Consider the following 16,097-nt stretch of genomic DNA (forward strand, 5'->3'; position numbering starts at 1 on the left):
GCTGGCGGAGGAATTACAAAAACAAAGCGCTGTGTTGTCACGGATATCCACTTCTATGTACCGATTTACTGTTACTGTTAAAATATATAAATTCGGGATGATTAGTAGTAAATTTAATATAAAGAGACGTGTCGATAATAGAGCCCCAAAAATGAAACAGACAAAAAGTGTGTGGTATTAAATTGAATATATGTTAAAAAAAATTAGAATTGAGTATTATTACTGATTTCCCTCTCAATAAGTTGCATTTGGCTTTGTCATTCTTGCCATGCATTTTCTCGAGTCAACTTCATTTCCCATGAGCAGCAGCGTTCTGTCACATGACGGTCAAACCCCAACATGGCTGCCGCTATCTCCAGTGAGCATTTTGACAAACTACAGCTTCTCTTGAAGGTACTGATTTATTGACACTTCGATGCGCAGATTTATTTTATCTACATTTTATCCTGCAGATTAATTTAGTGTCTCAGAATATTATTACAAAAGAACGTTAGCGCGCTGGTAATGTAAATGAGCGTACTGTATGCTAGCAGCTAGCAAGCGCTTCCATCCTCTGAGACTCACAAACTGCATTGAAGCGTCGAATTATTCAGATCTTTCATTTCAGTAAGTGTAATGTTGAAAACGTTCAGTAAATAAAAGTAAGTAGTATAAGTCACAATGAAGCAGAGTGATGAGTGCTGTTATTACGTTTGTGACTCGTATACTGTTAAGGTCTAACAATTGCATTTTGTTGTCTAGCTTAATCAATGCATCATGTTTGTGTCTCCCGAGGCTCCGTCTAAAGACGCCGTGAGAGATGTTTGTGTTCAGAGTCACAGAGGTCCGAGTCGACAGCTGGCAGAGAGCACGGCAGCCACACTTAGTATCCCCACAGGCCAAGCTGCACAGGTAACACACATCTGTTCCTCTTAGGCACAGCCCAGATTTAAATCGTCAGAACTTTTTGATCACAGATGATGGACAGGTGGAATCTGTGTTTGTCCTGCAGCTGATCCAGGCCCTCCACGTTTTGTCTCATCACGTCCTCTTCTTCAACCTCAGCTCTCCAGAGCAGATCCTTCAGCTCTTCCCTGAGTCATTCCATTCCAGTCTGAAGAACTTGATTACTAAAATCCTGCTGGAGAACAGGTCAGCACCCCAAACACCTGGACTTCTCAGTCCAGGCTTTAGGGCGTGTCAAAATCCCTTCACCACGTGCAAAGTAAAGGCAAAAAACAACAACAGAGGGGTTATACCTGTATTTATAATTAGGTATGTTCTGACATAATTACAGCCAATGTCACTACAGGAAGTAATGACATCACACATTTGTCTGTTTTTCAGTTCAGCATGGAGAGCGGAGGCGCTGAGTAACCAGAGTGAGTCCACAGCATGTTTAACGTATACCACTGCTATGTGTGTGTATGAGACTGAGAGTATAATCTGTGTGTGTGTGTGTGTGTGTGTGTAGTTTCTCCTCCCCAGCTAAAGGAGTTGGACTGGAGGGTGGAGATGATCACCAGCTCAGACTCAGTCAGCCGTATGTCTGTCCCCACCTGCCTGGTTCAGCTCAAGGTGTGTGATGATGTCATTGTTATGATGAGATTATTGGACCTGATGTAGAAAAGATTCCAAATATCATGTTTGGTTTTTTTTAGTAAATTACAGATTTAAAAAATATAAAATTAAAGAAATTGTACTTAGTTAGAGGCACAATGGAGACAATGCCAAATAAACAGGTACCTTTATTTATTGGAACGGAGCCGTTAGCAGGCTGCATGCAGTTCATCCTCTCTACTGTGCAGAGTGGTACCTTAGCATGTGGTCTGTAGCTAGCTGATCACATGATTGTGTTTGATGATTTACGTTTCATGTCATGTGTGTGTGTGTGGGACGTTTCAGGTGGAGGATCCATCGAAAGGCAGTGAGACGGTATCCACGGTGACGGTGGAGCTGAGCCGGGAGTCTCTTGACACGATACTGGATGGACTAGGACGTATCAGAGACCAGCTGTCTGTGGTCGCTGGGAAATAAATACTCAACCTTCCCATCAAGACAGCCAATTGACTTGTCGGAGTAGTGGCAGTGGACATTTGGATGTTTTTTTTCGAAGTTTGTCATATTTCAAGGATTTCATAAAGCTGTTTGAGTTGTCTGATTTATTAACCCTGAACATATAAGTCTGTTGGTGACAGATACATATATTATGATGGATGCATGATAAATAAGTAATTGATCTCTTTGTCCATTAAAATGACAAAATATTTGATAGTTGACATGAGAAGAACAACCTCTACGACCAAGAAAAGTACAGTACTGAATGGTAAAACAGTTTCTGTGTGATACTCTGACCTGATTTTTTCCTTTAACATTACATTGAAACCAAAACATAATTAGGAAGTTGGAAGAATTCAAACACCTGAAGCCACAGAGTCCAGAGGCGACCGCTGCAGGCTAGAAACTAGTTAGGTTCATCATGAGAATCATTTAAGTCTAGGTCCCACCTCTGGAGGGGTAAAGAGTCAAACTGTACGTTAGGATGGCGCCTTTTTCATCTGCTTGTTACCTGAGGCGGTCAAGCAGAATCCAGGCCACTCCTTCTCACACTTAGTGAATTTACATGCATGATTCAATATTCTTGAACGAATCATCGATACTTTTCATTATAAAAATAAGGATTAAGGATAAAAAAAAAAGGATTCCATTGTGTTATCAAATTTTTATCTGTTACCAGCAGCTCTCCTGCTCCACTGGTGCTCATCCGTTGCCGTCTTGTCGTTGGTTTGAAGTGATTAAGTTTAGTGTAAATATTTAGACGAGACCTTCACGAGGGTTGTCAGGATGGAGGGATGGCTGTGATCCCCTCCATGTCCAGCTCCACTGTGTGAACACTATAATCTCCCAGACCCTGAAAAAAACATCACCATGGTTACTAAGAGGCAACCGTGCAATAGTAACCGATCGGTTAATCTACTAGATGAGGTCACTGAACACAGCAGGTTGACCTTTGACATCAAATGCTGACACCAGATCACCTTTTTTATACTTTATACATCATGTGATCACACACGTGTTTTCATACTGAAAGTCAGATGATTGTCTGGAGAGACACCTGGAGTGCAATGACACCCCCTGATGTAGATCTACATTTTCTAGACTGGATCCTAATCCAGATCTCTGGATTAACCCACTATGTGGAGTGTCAGGTTAACATAGGGGTGAAGATGTGACAATGTCATGACCTCTAGATCAGAATCAGAACCAGATCCTCCATAAACTGATCACAAAAACAATTCCACATGAAGCAGTGGCTTTCCAGGGACAGCCAAACAGGTGTCATCATTGTTAAAATGTAAGTATGTTGACAAACCAGAATAAATTAAATAATGATCACTGTGATTATTCTCATAATACGACAGGTGAATGCGAACGTGTGTTATGTGTTCCTCACCGGTGTGTTGCTGAGAACCTGTAGCACCGCTTCCTGCTGTCTAGGATCCCGAGTCAGCAGGCATAGGAAGCCCCCACCTCCAGCCCCCGTCAGGCACTGACCCAGGGCAAGTGGCCTCAGGGCCTCCATGATGACCCGCACTGAGGCGGGTTCAGAGCCGGGAGTCATCAGCTTCTTCAGTTTCCACGCTTGATCCAGACACAGACCAATCCTGGATAGAGACCCTGGAGGCGTACAGATGATATTTAATGTGCTTGGCAGAAGGGTTTCTGGGAAATGTAGGATGTGACTGGAGCTGAAACAGTTTGAGGTGTCAGGAGGTCACGGACTTGAAATGAACCAGTCTGAAAAAAATTCTAGATTTTCTTTTCCTGATAAATGAAAGCCAGATTTAAAATGCACGAAGTTTACACTTAAATTTATTTTCAAATTTATTTCAATTTAAGGCATATTTTAACTCAGTCTAAACACTAAAATCTAATAATATTTAAACATTAAATGCAGTTTAAAAATTCAACTACAATAAAAACTTTGAAATAGTCAAAAATAAATTATTTTATTACTAACAATTTGAGCACAATCCTATTGTGATGGTGCTTAAATATTTGAAATAAAGTTTAATAATTATAATACTCTGAGCTAAAATTTTCAAAGCAGTACTTTTACTAGTTAGGAAGTATTTCTACAGTGCTTCATGTGGGTCTACAGAACCCTGATCTGGTCGTTCTCACCATCAGAAAATGCTCTGGCGCAGTCCTCAGAGTTGGCCACCAGCTGATGGACATTCTGGACCATTGAGGGCAGACGGCTGTACCAGTTACGGATTACATCCTACAACAAAAACCATCATCATCATCATCATCATCAACATCTTGTTCACTTTGAGTCTCAGATCGTCTTCGCTTTTAAATAACAACTTCTTCCTTCTTTCAGAAAGTCAGGTTTTCACTCGTCCTTGTTCTGTTAAAATATTTCCATCATGTACCACATCTAGCAGGTCATACTGGTCTTATCGGTCACACTAGCAATCTACATTTTATACCCTCCTTTAAAACTGAAAAACATTCTTTCTCGTCTTGTCTTCTGATTGATCTGAACTTGTGAATGATGGTGAAGTCCAACAGAACGAACCTGCAGCAGGTTACGAGCCAGCCGGGTTTTACCGGTGTACACCAGCAGGAGGTGTTTCTCCAGAGAATCCAAGAAGTCCTCTGGGAGACTGAGACGCTCCACTTCAACTTGAAGGGGCAAACGTGCTTTGCTGCGACCGACCTTCACCCCTCCGACCAGACCTCCGACCTGATCCTGCCAACCTCCACCTGGAGAAGATTTTCATGAGATTGTTTCCTGTCCAGTTGGGCGTCCAGACTCAGTGTCACTAAAAGGCACCTGTGGTGAGGAGCTGCTCCAGATAGAGCACAGAGTGGATGAGGGATTCTGTGTCATAGGATCGGCCGGTACACCTGTAGACTGCTGCCAACAGCGCCCCCGCCAGGATACTGCTGGTACCTGCATGACAAATACAGTACTCAACCTCATGAATGTACAGTATCAGTGCTGGGCAAACATTCAAACATATGAGGGAACCACTTAACGCACATTAATTCTGCACTCCAGTTGTAATTCATATAAGTTGAATCAGTAAAATGTCAAATTGAGAAACATGTTTTTATTTCCCTACAGTGATCCACATAGGTATGAATTACTATTATTTCTCACCTAGTCCAGATCCAGTGGGCAGCACCGACCAGCTGTGGAGCTCAACTCCTCCTCCCCAGCGCTGCATCAGCTGATCCCCCAGAGGATGCTGGGAGGAGAGCGACACTAGACTGCTCACACACACTGCCTTCAGCAGAGCTCCTGTAACACAAAAAAACCAACCCCCAAGTAAACAGAAACGCCTCCCTGATCCCAATGAACTCATCGCTGTGTCCTACCAGGCGCGCGAGGCTGGCAGTAATCCTTCAGGTCATCCAAGCTGTTACAAACGATCTTCATGGAAACCTCACTGTCCCGTCCTCCGGTGTGAAAGACCAGCAGAAGTCGGGGCTCTCTGATGCGGCGAGCCCGAGCACCAATTGGGCGTTTCCCGTCAATTTTCACTGCGAGGTTAGTGACCGAGCCGCCATGCTCAAAGGCAATGGGCGGAGTGTCGCTCCAGCCGCCTGCAACAGAAAGACACTGTGTTTAACAGGTGGGGAATGAGTCTCAGATGTCACCTCAAAATCAGCTGTAAGTTAACTCATGAGGGATTATAGAAATATTTTTTACAATGGCAAAAACCACTGCCATACATCAGGTTTCTTGGGGGCTCCAGAAAAAAACAAGATGGCAATTATGTATAATTTCTCACAGTTCAAATTTAACGATTGTTAATTCTTGTGTAATTGTTTGTATTTTAAATTCAAAGTAATTGTCCTTTGTGTTGATTTAAATTCTATAGTTATATATTTCTTCTCACCTGCCAGGTCCAGTCTCGCTGGACACAACACTTCCTGCCACTCTTCAAGGGGCGGAGCCTCACCCTGGCGAATGGATATGAACCTCTGTGATAACATCAAGGCCTTCCTTAGAAGAACCTGCCCGGCGCCCTCATAATGTCGCGCCGCTCGAACCAGCAGGTCCGAACTGCAGGGACCAGTCACAGAAATCAGGTCGCCATCCAACTACGTGATTGGAAGTTGTGACAGACGGTGACGTTCACCTGCTCAGCCAATGATCTCTCTGTGCAGCCAGTGCATAGACTCCGCCCCTTAGGTTCCCATCATCCAACAGGGAGAAGGCGGCACTCCAAGCATCATTAGCTGCAGGTCCGCTCCTCAGGCCGCCCTTCCCTCTTGCCATGCACACCAATACGTCCGCGATACAGGCTAGGCAACGAGGGGCCATGCCCAGCTGAGACTCCGCCTCTTGCTCTGTGCTTCCTGCTGCGACTGAAAAAAGAAAATACAAGAAAATGATGAATAAATAATGTAAAAAAAATCAATCAATCAATCAATAAACTTAAAGTTAGGTTAAAAAACGTGACTAACTGCTATCCAGGGTCTCCAGCAGCACGCCCATTTGGTTTCCAAGCACCACCGCCCTGAAGTAAGGCAGCAGGCAGATATCTGCTTGAGTCCTGAGTGCGTCTGTTATTCTCTTCCTCCCTGCTTGGAAGAGTAACTCCTCTCTCCAATGCAGTTCCACCTCCTGGTGGGTGAGGGAGAGCACCTCCCTAAAAGAGATCCTCCAGGCCTCCCTCCACCTCTGCAGACGGCCGCCGCACCCCAGCAGCCAGGCAACGCCTCCCTCCAGACCCACAGCACCTTTTCTGGGGTGGAGGACCGGGAAGAGGCGAGCATCCAGGAGGGAGCGCTGTTCCCCTTTGACCCACAACTCCTCCGGTCTGGGAAGAGAAAAGAGTAGGGGGGCATACCAAATTTCAAAATATAACAGAAATGTTTTTATTATAAAATCCATTCCATCCAGCTAGCTATGGTTACACCCTGGATACGTCGCGAGCACATTGCATTATAATAAAATAATAAAGTATTCAACATTTACAGCTTATAGGTTAACTTATGAACATTAATGTGTGCTTCTTACAGACTGATGAGATTCTTACAGTGTAGGACAGAAACAAACAACATATAATCTGAGTGTAAAAGTTTTCCTACTGGATTCCGGTTCTGCTAAAGAAAACGCTCCAACTCTGGTTGAGGAAAGAGGCACTGCTGTCATCAGAGGAGACCTGAGCAGAATGATGAGGAGGAGGAACACAGACTGAGGATTAACATCAGACCTCATGTCTCAGTCCTCTGGTTTCCGGTGACACCACTGTGTGATATGAACTAAGAAATGTAACACTTTCATATTTCAGGATATTCATGTCAGGATATTCATATTTGTCTGATTCTTCATAAAATTCACATGATTATTAATTTTCCATCTATTATATTCTGTGTTTTGTTGCAGCATCTGTTTTTTAGAATCTGAATCATTTTCGTTCCAATTAAACAAAGCCTGTGTTTCCTACTCCCTTTAGGTGAATAAACTATACATATAAGGTATTATAGTTGTCTCCTGATTGTAATTACTCTCTTAATTATTCATAGGTGAAACTATGACGACTACTGACACCAACACAAGGACATTTGTCAGTGTTTTTACCTCCAGATTGTCGTGAGCTCCCATTACCAGGTAAACACTGAGCTTCATGTCACCCAGCTTGATGCGATGGCTCAGTAGGATGATGTCATCAGCGAGCTGCAGCTGCCTGATACACTGTGATGTCATCGACTCGAGACCTGACAGCATACAACCTGATGGGACCTCAAGAGGACCCTGGTTGGTGTAGGGTAAAGGTCAAAGCTGGGTTACAATAAAAATCAAAGGTGGAGGAAGTAGTCAGAAGAGAATCAGTAAGACGTCCTGTGTGTGATATTAGACTATAGTTAGCATTTAATTGAATCATTGAAATTATTTAAATCGTTTGTCTTCTTCTGTTCATTTACTATTTATTTATTTATTGATTGTTTTGCTCATAAAAATGATGAAAACACAGAGAAATACTGTCACAATTATACCTTCGCTAGGCTTAGTCAACACAATTATACTGTAAATACATTCAAATGATTGGGAAAAAAATATTATGGAGTTCTTCTAGGGTCTGTGCTTGGACCAGTGTTGTCCACCCTATGTATGTTCCCACTGGGTAACATTATCAGGGAGCTCTCCATGTATTTCTATTGGTATGCTGATGATACACAATTTTATTCATCAAAAACAGAAGATACTAATAACTGTGATAGGATTGTTTATTGTCTACCCATCATATGGGTGGGCAATAACTGTACATGCTGACCTGTAAGTGGCAGTGTTGTACCAACGCTCCAGTTGCCACGACAACTTCTCCTTTCAGAACGCTGTTGATGATTTGAGCTCCATCGCTGATCAAGTCAGCTCTCTGAGAGGAGACAGGAAGTTAGCTGGTGTAAGTGAAACTGAGGCCACACCTAATCATTCCATCGTAAATATCCACAATCAGTAATTGATAATTACTGTACTGTATTAACCCTTTCCTCACCGAACCGTGCACACCGACACACTTTAATGGCGAGGTTTATAACAGGTTTTGTCACCTGGATGTGAGACAGTGTGTTTTTATCCTTCCCGTCACGTGTCAGCCGCTCCACATGCTGCTTTCCAGACAGAGTCAGGTAGTCATAGCAACCTCCAGAGATGTACTCTGACAGACCAAAGACAGTAAAGCATAGATGAGGACCTGCCTGACTTGTGACATCACTATTATATTAGAGCCAATCAGGGGTCAAACTATTCAAATAAGCAGTGAGGAAAGTCAGAAAGCAAAAGTGATGGGGAACGCTGTGAGGTATGAATACTGCAAGTATTAGCAACATGAATAAGGTTAATATTAACAACATGATTATTATGAGCTAACTAACAACAATAACATTAAGATTAACAACACTAATATTACCCACAACATTGTTAACATTACTAGAAATATTACTAACATTACTACAGGAAATATTAGGAATATAATTAAGCACATTACTCACATTACTATTATTACTTTTAATAATATTATAAACATTATATGACAATGTTATTCACATTTGTAACATCATTGTCAACATTATTTACATAATTAACATTTTTAACAAGATTATTAACATTATTAAAAACACGATTAACAACATTTATAAAAAATATTAACCTGATAAAGATTAATGAACTGATTTGTATTCATTGATGTAAAAAAAGAAAGGAGGGGCAAATCAAATTTATAAGATGCATAGTGTGTTTTGTCCCTGTCTGATTCTCTACAGTCGCCTAACAGGGCAGAGGGTCGACAGTGACACCCACCCAGCGTGAGCGGTGTCCCTCTCAGGATATTCCACAGTGCCGTCCTGCCACGTCTCACCGCTGCCCCCTGTGGTCCCACAGGAGAACTGCAACCGGTGCGTTCCTCGCTCACAAACTGATCCAAAGTCAGATCTGAGCAGAGGCACTTCATCATGTCCAAGTACAGAGCGATCTGAAGGTAGAGGACAGTGCCCACATCAGATGTCACCTCTTACTCAACAATCTAACCATCTGTAGTAACGAAACAAGTACAGTATCTACAGAACCTGAGTAAATACACTATCAGTCTGTATGCTCACAACCAGGACACTAACACAAACAAAGGACCTGGGACACTAAAAGTGTTTCCTCTTTGAAGGCATGTTTTGAAATTCAAATCTTTATTTGCATGAGTTGACAGACAGAGGGATGTCACCTGGAGGGGCGGAGCTCCAGAGTCCTGGCCCAGGTAAGTGCAGCCATCCAGAGGAGGGGTGACATAAGTCTGGAGTAACTTCTCTGACACAGACCTGCTGAAGAAAACTGGACCAGACACCTGGAAAGACAGAAAGAGAGGCGTCCATTTAGAAAAACGTTATCAGCTCAAAAGGTCCAGAAGTCTCTGATATTAAATCTCAACAGGCCGACAATGTAAATGACATTTATTAAATCTCAAACTTGAGATTTAAAATATTAAAAGAACAACCTGATTATATAAAAGGTAATTATAAAAAGTTGATTTTACTTGAATGTTAACAAAGTTTTAGTTATTTATTTAAGACTTTTTAAAAGTTATTTGTGTTGGAGAGGGTTTTCTAAATATTATAAAATATAATATAAAATAATGTAATATAATATAACAGGTTGTCAGGTTTCAGTAAATTATTTTGTTTTATCATAAATTTTATTGGTTGTCATATTTCTGACGGAACAAATGAAAACCAGGAGCACACCCATCTTTTGAATGTTCAGACGACAGAATGAAAGACAGACACACACAGATGGACGGAGAGACAGACAGACAGATAGAAAGACAGGAGGACACACCAGAGGCACTTTCCCATCAGGCATCACTGCTTGTTGAATCTGCTCCTGTGTCCCCTTGTAGATGATGTTCCTGACTTGGCCCTGTAAGATGAAACAAAGACACCCCCAGTCCCTTCTTCGATTAATTTGGTTGAAATCTCCAAAGAAACAAAAACAACAACAACAACAACAACAACAACAAAAAAACAACAACCCAAAAACTCACATTTAAGGATTCATAAACAAAGAACACACACCTGTTGGTCAGACAGGTAGACTCCATGATTGGCTGCATAAGAGATGTCTCCGGGTAAGGCCAAAACACGAACGCCAGCGAAACCCTCCCAGGACAAAGCTATCACACACATCACACACACAGCATTAGGTTGTATTCAACCATACAGCTTAAAGTCCTGTCAGAGGTGTGCAGACAGTTGGGGGTCCACTGACTGAAGTCTGGAGGGATGCTGAGGATCATGTCGGTGCTGCTGACCCAAACTCCGGGAGGAGAACCAGGACAGATCTGTCTCAGAGGAAACGTTTAATAACACAGACATCCATACATGTTCAGGCCCAGCTCCACACTGTCTGAGTAACAGGTCCTGACCTGGTTGGTGAGGTATTCCAGCAGCAGGTCCAGACAGCAGACCGGAGCCTGGACTTTCTGGTCAAGTCTCTCCTGGGGGAGCCAACAGAAAGCTCTGCCACAGGAGCTCCAGGGGAAATCACGACCCTGAGAGAGACAGAGGTATAAAGAAGCCCACAACAATTCAACATGAAAGACTGAACACACGGTTTGTTACAGGGTGATCAGGTTTATATCTTAACATTTTGTAGAGCAACATGAGCTGACAGATGGGTGGTGCCCCACCCCACCCTGGTCAGGTGTGTCATGGAGGACTCACCACATGGAGGATGAGAATGTGAGCATCATTGAGGATGTCAGCTGTCACCACCTGAGGACAGAAAGAAGAAGTGACTTCACCACAATTCCACTAATAATAAGAAAATAACAACACTAATTATGCTAACAACAATAATAAAATAATAACAAAATAAAATAATAGCAAAATATGTTTACTCAAGTTCTGTGTTCAAAAACTTTCAACTTCCTTTTCATGATTGATTGAATGACCAGTGGATTAATTACGGCTGTAGTTACACTTTGTCCAGCTGGAGCAGGATAACCTCTGGCCTGACTCTACCGTGACTCACAGTGTATCCCGCTCTGTTGCTCAGGTGTTCAGCAGCGACCAGAAGCGCGTTCAGTGTAGCCCCGCCGCTGCCCGGCGAGTCCTGGCGGTCCGGGACTATCAAAACCAACGCACCCGGAGAGAGCGTGCATCTCTGCTGCCTCAGCTCTAGCTCTGACACAAACACGCACACACACACACACACACACACACACACACACACACACACACACACACACACACACACGCACACACGCACACACACACAATTCCAGAAGTGTCAAACGTCAATAGTCTGTTAACATTCCACCGTCTTATCTTCTTTTTTTAGGTTAAATAAAAACATATTTTTCCATCTTGTAACTTTTAGATTGAAGAAATAAGAATTTTTTTACATAGAATTGCAAAAAAACATTATCTACCTATCAACATATTCATCCATCCATTCATCCATCCATCCATCCATCCATCCATCCAAATCACTGCCCATCTGACCCACGTCTCAAAGATCGTAAACAGAGATGATGACCGTTACCTCTCTGAAAGGACTGGACGCTGTCTTTATACTGGCAGGTCAGTACGATCACAGTCCATTCGAACCCCGAACTGGGCATCCTCTCAATCCGACCGTCTCTAACGTGTCGGAGCGTCGCTACAGGTTCCCGCTAACTCTCCAGCACCGCCGAGGACTGTTAAACCATTAGGTCGGGTCAGGATGGATCACTCCTGACAGCAGACAAACAGCGGCCAGCAGAACACAAGCGACGGCTGCCGGAGTCACTTCCGTCGGTTATGAATAGGTAAACGTAACCCAGCAGCTCAAACGGGCTGAATGCATCTTGTGTGACCCGTTCAGTGAGATTAAACGATCGTTGATTGGCAGCCCGCCAGCTTCCGCATGCCGAAAACGACCCCGCTCCATCTGATCCTTCGGTCGCCCCGCCGAGGCGGTTCGTTCCCGACCAGAGGCGGGTTGGGGATCCGGCGGTGAGCGGCTTTAAATGGAGATCAGTCAACGTCAAGAGGGCTGGGGTTAATACTTATTTATCACATTAAAGTTATACTAAATAAATGTATGCTGTGGTGGCCGAACCCACACGCCTACGGCTCGGTTCTGTGCCGGCGCGTCGCTGCGGGGCGGAGCTTCATGTTGTTGAATTTTTTTTTCCTACACCAAATACGTGGAACAGGTTTTTAATTGTTTCTTGTGTTCCGTTGGTAAAGACAGATCTACCTTCCTTGTATTATTAGCTCTAAACTCAGAGCTAACAGCTGAGTTCTCATGCGTGGTTTTTATTAATACAGAACATTAAAAAAATGTTATTATTGCACAATGTAAGGATATCTACAGTGTGTGATCAATAGAAATATAGATACCAACTATTGAAGGATAGACTGTACAGAAATATTATATGACGGTATGAATGAAATATGGCTTTGTAATTTTTGGACATACAAGATTGTCATGTAAATTTCGTTTGTTCCTGTTGTTCTTGTTGCCTCCATTTCCTTCAACCTTCATCTTTTTATCATGTTTTTACATCTACTGCCTTCACTCTCCATGCTCATGCCTCTGGCATGTAACAATCCAGGATCTGCACTACTAAAAAACTGCAGTGACCTCTACACTACCAGTTCATGGTGGAGCCAAAGCCACCATGAACCAAATCAATTTCAGGGGTCACCACAGCAAATCAGTTGCCTCCGTCTAATCCTGTCTTCTGCATCCTCTTCTCTCACACCAACTACCTTCATATCCTCCCTCATTACATTCATAAACCTCCTCTTTGGTCTTCCTCTAGGCCTCCTGTCTGGCAGTTCAAAACTCAGCATCCTTCTACCAATATATTCACTATCTCTCCTCTGGACCTGTCCAAACCATCTCAGTCTGGCCTCTCTGACTTTATCTCCAAAACCTCTAACATGTGCTGTCCCTCTGATGTACTCATTCCTGATCCTATCCATCCTGGTCACTCCCAGAGAGAACCTCAGCATCTTCATCTCTGCTACCTCCAGCTCTGTCGCCTGTCTTTTCATCAATAGACCACGGAAATAAATTTTAAACCCAGACAAAAATCAAACAAACTGAAAGACATTTTAACATAAAAAAAGTTTAATGGACTATACAGTGAATTCCTGAACATATATATACAGATGTACATTAAAACAAGGCTCAGTCACCAAGTCGATTTTCATCTTCACTCATCTTCCTCATCCTCAGCTGGGAGGGGTCTGGACCTGCAGATGACATGTTGACAGTTGATTTGCTTTGAAACTTGTTCCACCAGTGTGATCAGGACTACATCATTCATAATTCATTTCCCTTCGAGGATCAAAACAGTATATCACATTAAATTAAAATCATGTGAATGTACCCTGTGCTTCTTTATTTCTATTGGACATTTGGAATGCCCATTTCTCGATAACTGACTGGCCAAACAATGGATAACACTACCTTTAACCTTGATAACCAAGAGTGTCTGAAAACATTTTGGATGTTCACATACTTTCTGCTAGCCTTTGACATCCCGCTGCCTCCAGCCTCTTCATCATCCTCTACCTCCCGTGGGCTCTGGTTCTCCTTCTCTGGCTTCCTTGGGGGCCCCCCAAAGAAGTCCCCAATGCCCTTCTGCCATGTGGGTGTGGGACGCTGACAGACCGGGTTGCCACCAGCATATTTGTTCTTTGCTATGAATTAAAAACACCATCAATTAACCCATATCAACTCCGAACATACTGTGTGAAATGCGATTATTATATTTGTGTGTGGGGGGTGGGTGTGACCGACCAGGAGTGGAGCACTGGCTGCTGGAGGAAGCGTTGGCTGAACTGGACCCCAGAGACTTCCTGGGAGCTGCAGCTGCAACAGCTGCAGACAAATACAATATCAAATCTCTGACATGTGTTATATATATACAGCAGTGTTTACCAGCGTGCGAATTATTGCAATGCATGGATAATGTAAAGAGGATCTCAATGCAAACCCACAATTTTTATTGCATGCATTTAAATTGCTCGAGAAAATATTCGTCAAAGAATTTACTAGAAAGCATGCTTTACAGGAGCTGCAACAAAGTTTTATGGGGTCAATCCTGTGATGTGATTTGGTGTAATTTGCACAATAAACACTCTGGCGCTCAAAACTGGCGCCAGTTTGAAGAAAGAAAGACGATAACTTGGAAAATACCAAGTTACGGGTAACATCATCACTCTGCATCAGAATACTGACAATGTAGTGTTTTTTGATCAATATCCTGAGTTTGATCTGCTTTTTAAATCATGCATTCGTCTATTTAGAGGAGCCAAAGCAGCTACTATACCCTGTGTAAGCGGGAGGCTGCTGTTACAGGTACTTCCTGGTTAAAGGGAACGTCTATAATTTACTACACCGGTAGGTATATTGAAAGACAACGGAACGATGAACGGCACTGAAGTACAAACCGAATAGAACCAATGTTTCTGTTCCATTCTCTTGTTTAACTTCTTCCCGTGGACTCGATCCGCCGCCATTCTCCGGAACAACATCGTACGGACAAGTAAAAATAAGCCGTATTCCCAGGAAATCTACGGCGTGTATTACTTTTACCTTTTCTGTATGCTGCGGGAACATTGTCGGCTTTAGTCCTCACCATCCTGATCGAGAAATGTGAAGAAATATAGCAGCAGAGTGCCCGCACTGAACGAAGAGAAAGCACCGAAAAGTCCCGCGTTGGTTTAAAAAGAGCGGCGGATGGGGCGGGAGACTCCTTCTACTCTTTCTATTTCCGGTAGCTTAGATACGGAAATGACGTAATGCTGTCGACGTCACGGGGAGCTGTTCACTTACTCATTGATTTTTCCTATTTTCTATTGTTAAAAATGTATTCAAATTAAAATATTGCTATATATATATATATCCCTCAATTAAATAAAAAATTTAAATAGATGTTTGATCTAATCAAATAGAGGCTATACAGTACATTGAAATTAATTAAATTTGTATTCTTGATTAAATATCCCTCTTTAAAGAAGTCCGTTTTGCTTATTTTTAACTGAATTTAACGAATAAAAAGACATTTTTATATTTTTACTTATAGCTAAATGACAGTTTGTCACTGTCACTTGGCTTGTTTACCTTAATAACTTGAATAAGGACTGTAAGAAAGAGGTGAGGTGTGCTGTAGGTATGACAGAGGAGTTCAAGGTGGAGGTGGGACTGCATCAGGGATCAGCTCTGAGCCCCTTCTTGTTCGCTATGGTGATGGACAGGCTGACAGACGAGGTTAGACAGGAATCTCCATGGACTATGATGTTTGCAGATGACATTGTGATCTGTAGTGAGAGCAGGGAACAGGTGGAAGAAAAGCTAGAGAGGTGGAGGTTTGTCCTGGAAAGGAGAGGAATGAAGGTTAGCCGCAGTAAGACAGAGTACATGTGTGTGAATGAGAGGGACCCAAATGGACGAGTGAGGTTACAGGGAGAAGAGATCAGAGGATTTGAAGTACTTAGGGTCAACAGTCCAGAGCATCGGAGAGTGTGGAAAAGAGGTGAAGAAGCGTGTACAGGCAGGATGGAACGGGTGGAGAAAAGTGTCAGGTGTGATGTGTGATAGAAGA

At 42.8% G+C, this 16,097-nt stretch overlaps 3 protein-coding genes across 3 annotated transcripts; 1 reads left to right on the forward strand and 2 right to left on the reverse strand.

Moving 5' to 3' along the window:
* The first annotated feature begins 292 nt into the window (after positions 1 to 292).
* commd9 (COMM domain containing 9) lies at positions 293 to 3,381 on the forward strand. Its single transcript, XM_068313400.1, has 6 exons — positions 293 to 393; positions 775 to 891; positions 992 to 1,131; positions 1,327 to 1,361; positions 1,454 to 1,557; positions 1,885 to 3,381. The coding sequence occupies exons 1-6, from the start codon at positions 340 to 342 to the stop codon at positions 2,014 to 2,016; spliced, it is 582 nt and encodes a 193-aa protein (XP_068169501.1). The 5' UTR covers positions 293 to 339; the 3' UTR covers positions 2,017 to 3,381.
* On the reverse strand, positions 2,752 to 12,544 carry LOC137594129 (L-fucose kinase). Its single transcript, XM_068313399.1, has 23 exons — positions 12,038 to 12,544; positions 11,525 to 11,676; positions 11,215 to 11,265; positions 10,917 to 11,042; positions 10,760 to 10,832; positions 10,567 to 10,664; positions 10,331 to 10,411; positions 9,720 to 9,839; positions 9,305 to 9,476; positions 8,557 to 8,663; positions 8,280 to 8,381; positions 7,586 to 7,759; positions 7,093 to 7,166; positions 6,466 to 6,821; positions 6,138 to 6,366; positions 5,895 to 6,061; positions 5,371 to 5,598; positions 5,153 to 5,293; positions 4,823 to 4,942; positions 4,565 to 4,752; positions 4,165 to 4,264; positions 3,434 to 3,657; positions 2,752 to 2,890 (listed from the first exon to the last, which is right to left on the reverse strand). Exons 1-23 carry the CDS (start codon positions 12,114 to 12,116, stop codon positions 2,819 to 2,821), a joined length of 3,234 nt encoding a protein of 1,077 aa, XP_068169500.1. The 5' UTR covers positions 12,117 to 12,544; the 3' UTR covers positions 2,752 to 2,818.
* A 988-nt stretch (positions 12,545 to 13,532) lies between these two features.
* pclaf (PCNA clamp associated factor) lies at positions 13,533 to 15,221 on the reverse strand. The gene is made up of 4 exons (XM_068313401.1): positions 15,089 to 15,221; positions 14,291 to 14,371; positions 14,010 to 14,190; positions 13,533 to 13,740 (listed from the first exon to the last, which is right to left on the reverse strand). The coding sequence occupies exons 1-4, from the start codon at positions 15,132 to 15,134 to the stop codon at positions 13,701 to 13,703; spliced, it is 348 nt and encodes a 115-aa protein (XP_068169502.1). The 5' UTR covers positions 15,135 to 15,221; the 3' UTR covers positions 13,533 to 13,700.
* Between the last annotated feature and the right edge of the window lie 876 nt (positions 15,222 to 16,097).

The sequence above is a fragment of the Antennarius striatus genome, chromosome 4, assembly GCF_040054535.1.
Source record: "Antennarius striatus isolate MH-2024 chromosome 4, ASM4005453v1, whole genome shotgun sequence".
NCBI lineage: Eukaryota > Metazoa > Chordata > Actinopteri > Lophiiformes > Antennariidae > Antennarius > Antennarius striatus.

Excerpts from the sequence above, each read along its gene's own strand:
- commd9 (XM_068313400.1), top strand. The coding sequence starts at position 340 with ATGGCTGCCGCTATCTCCAGTGAGCATTTTGACAAACTACAGCTTCTC. Across the intron at positions 892-991 it reads CCACAGGCCAAGCTGCACAG|CTGATCCAGGCCCTCCACGT; the intron begins GTAACACACATC and ends TTTGTCCTGCAG. Across the intron at positions 1,558-1,884 it reads CCTGCCTGGTTCAGCTCAAG|GTGGAGGATCCATCGAAAGG; the intron begins GTGTGTGATGAT and ends GGGACGTTTCAG.
- LOC137594129 (XM_068313399.1), bottom strand. The coding sequence starts at position 12,116 with ATGCCCAGTTCGGGGTTCGAATGGACTGTGATCGTACTGACCTGCCAG. Across the intron at positions 9,840-10,330 it reads CTGATGGGAAAGTGCCTCTG|GTGTCTGGTCCAGTTTTCTT; the intron begins GTGTGTCCTCCT and ends CTGTCTTTCCAG. Across the intron at positions 5,294-5,370 it reads CTGCCAGCCTCGCGCGCCTG|GAGCTCTGCTGAAGGCAGTG; the intron begins GTAGGACACAGC and ends TTTGTGTTACAG.
- pclaf (XM_068313401.1), bottom strand. The coding sequence starts at position 15,134 with ATGGTGAGGACTAAAGCCGACAATGTTCCCGCAGCATACAGAAAAG. Across the intron at positions 14,372-15,088 it reads TCCCGCAGCATACAGAAAAG|CTGTTGCAGCTGCAGCTCCC; the intron begins GTAAAAGTAATA and ends ATTTGTCTGCAG. Across the intron at positions 14,191-14,290 it reads CAGCCAGTGCTCCACTCCTG|CAAAGAACAAATATGCTGGT; the intron begins GTCGGTCACACC and ends TTTAATTCATAG.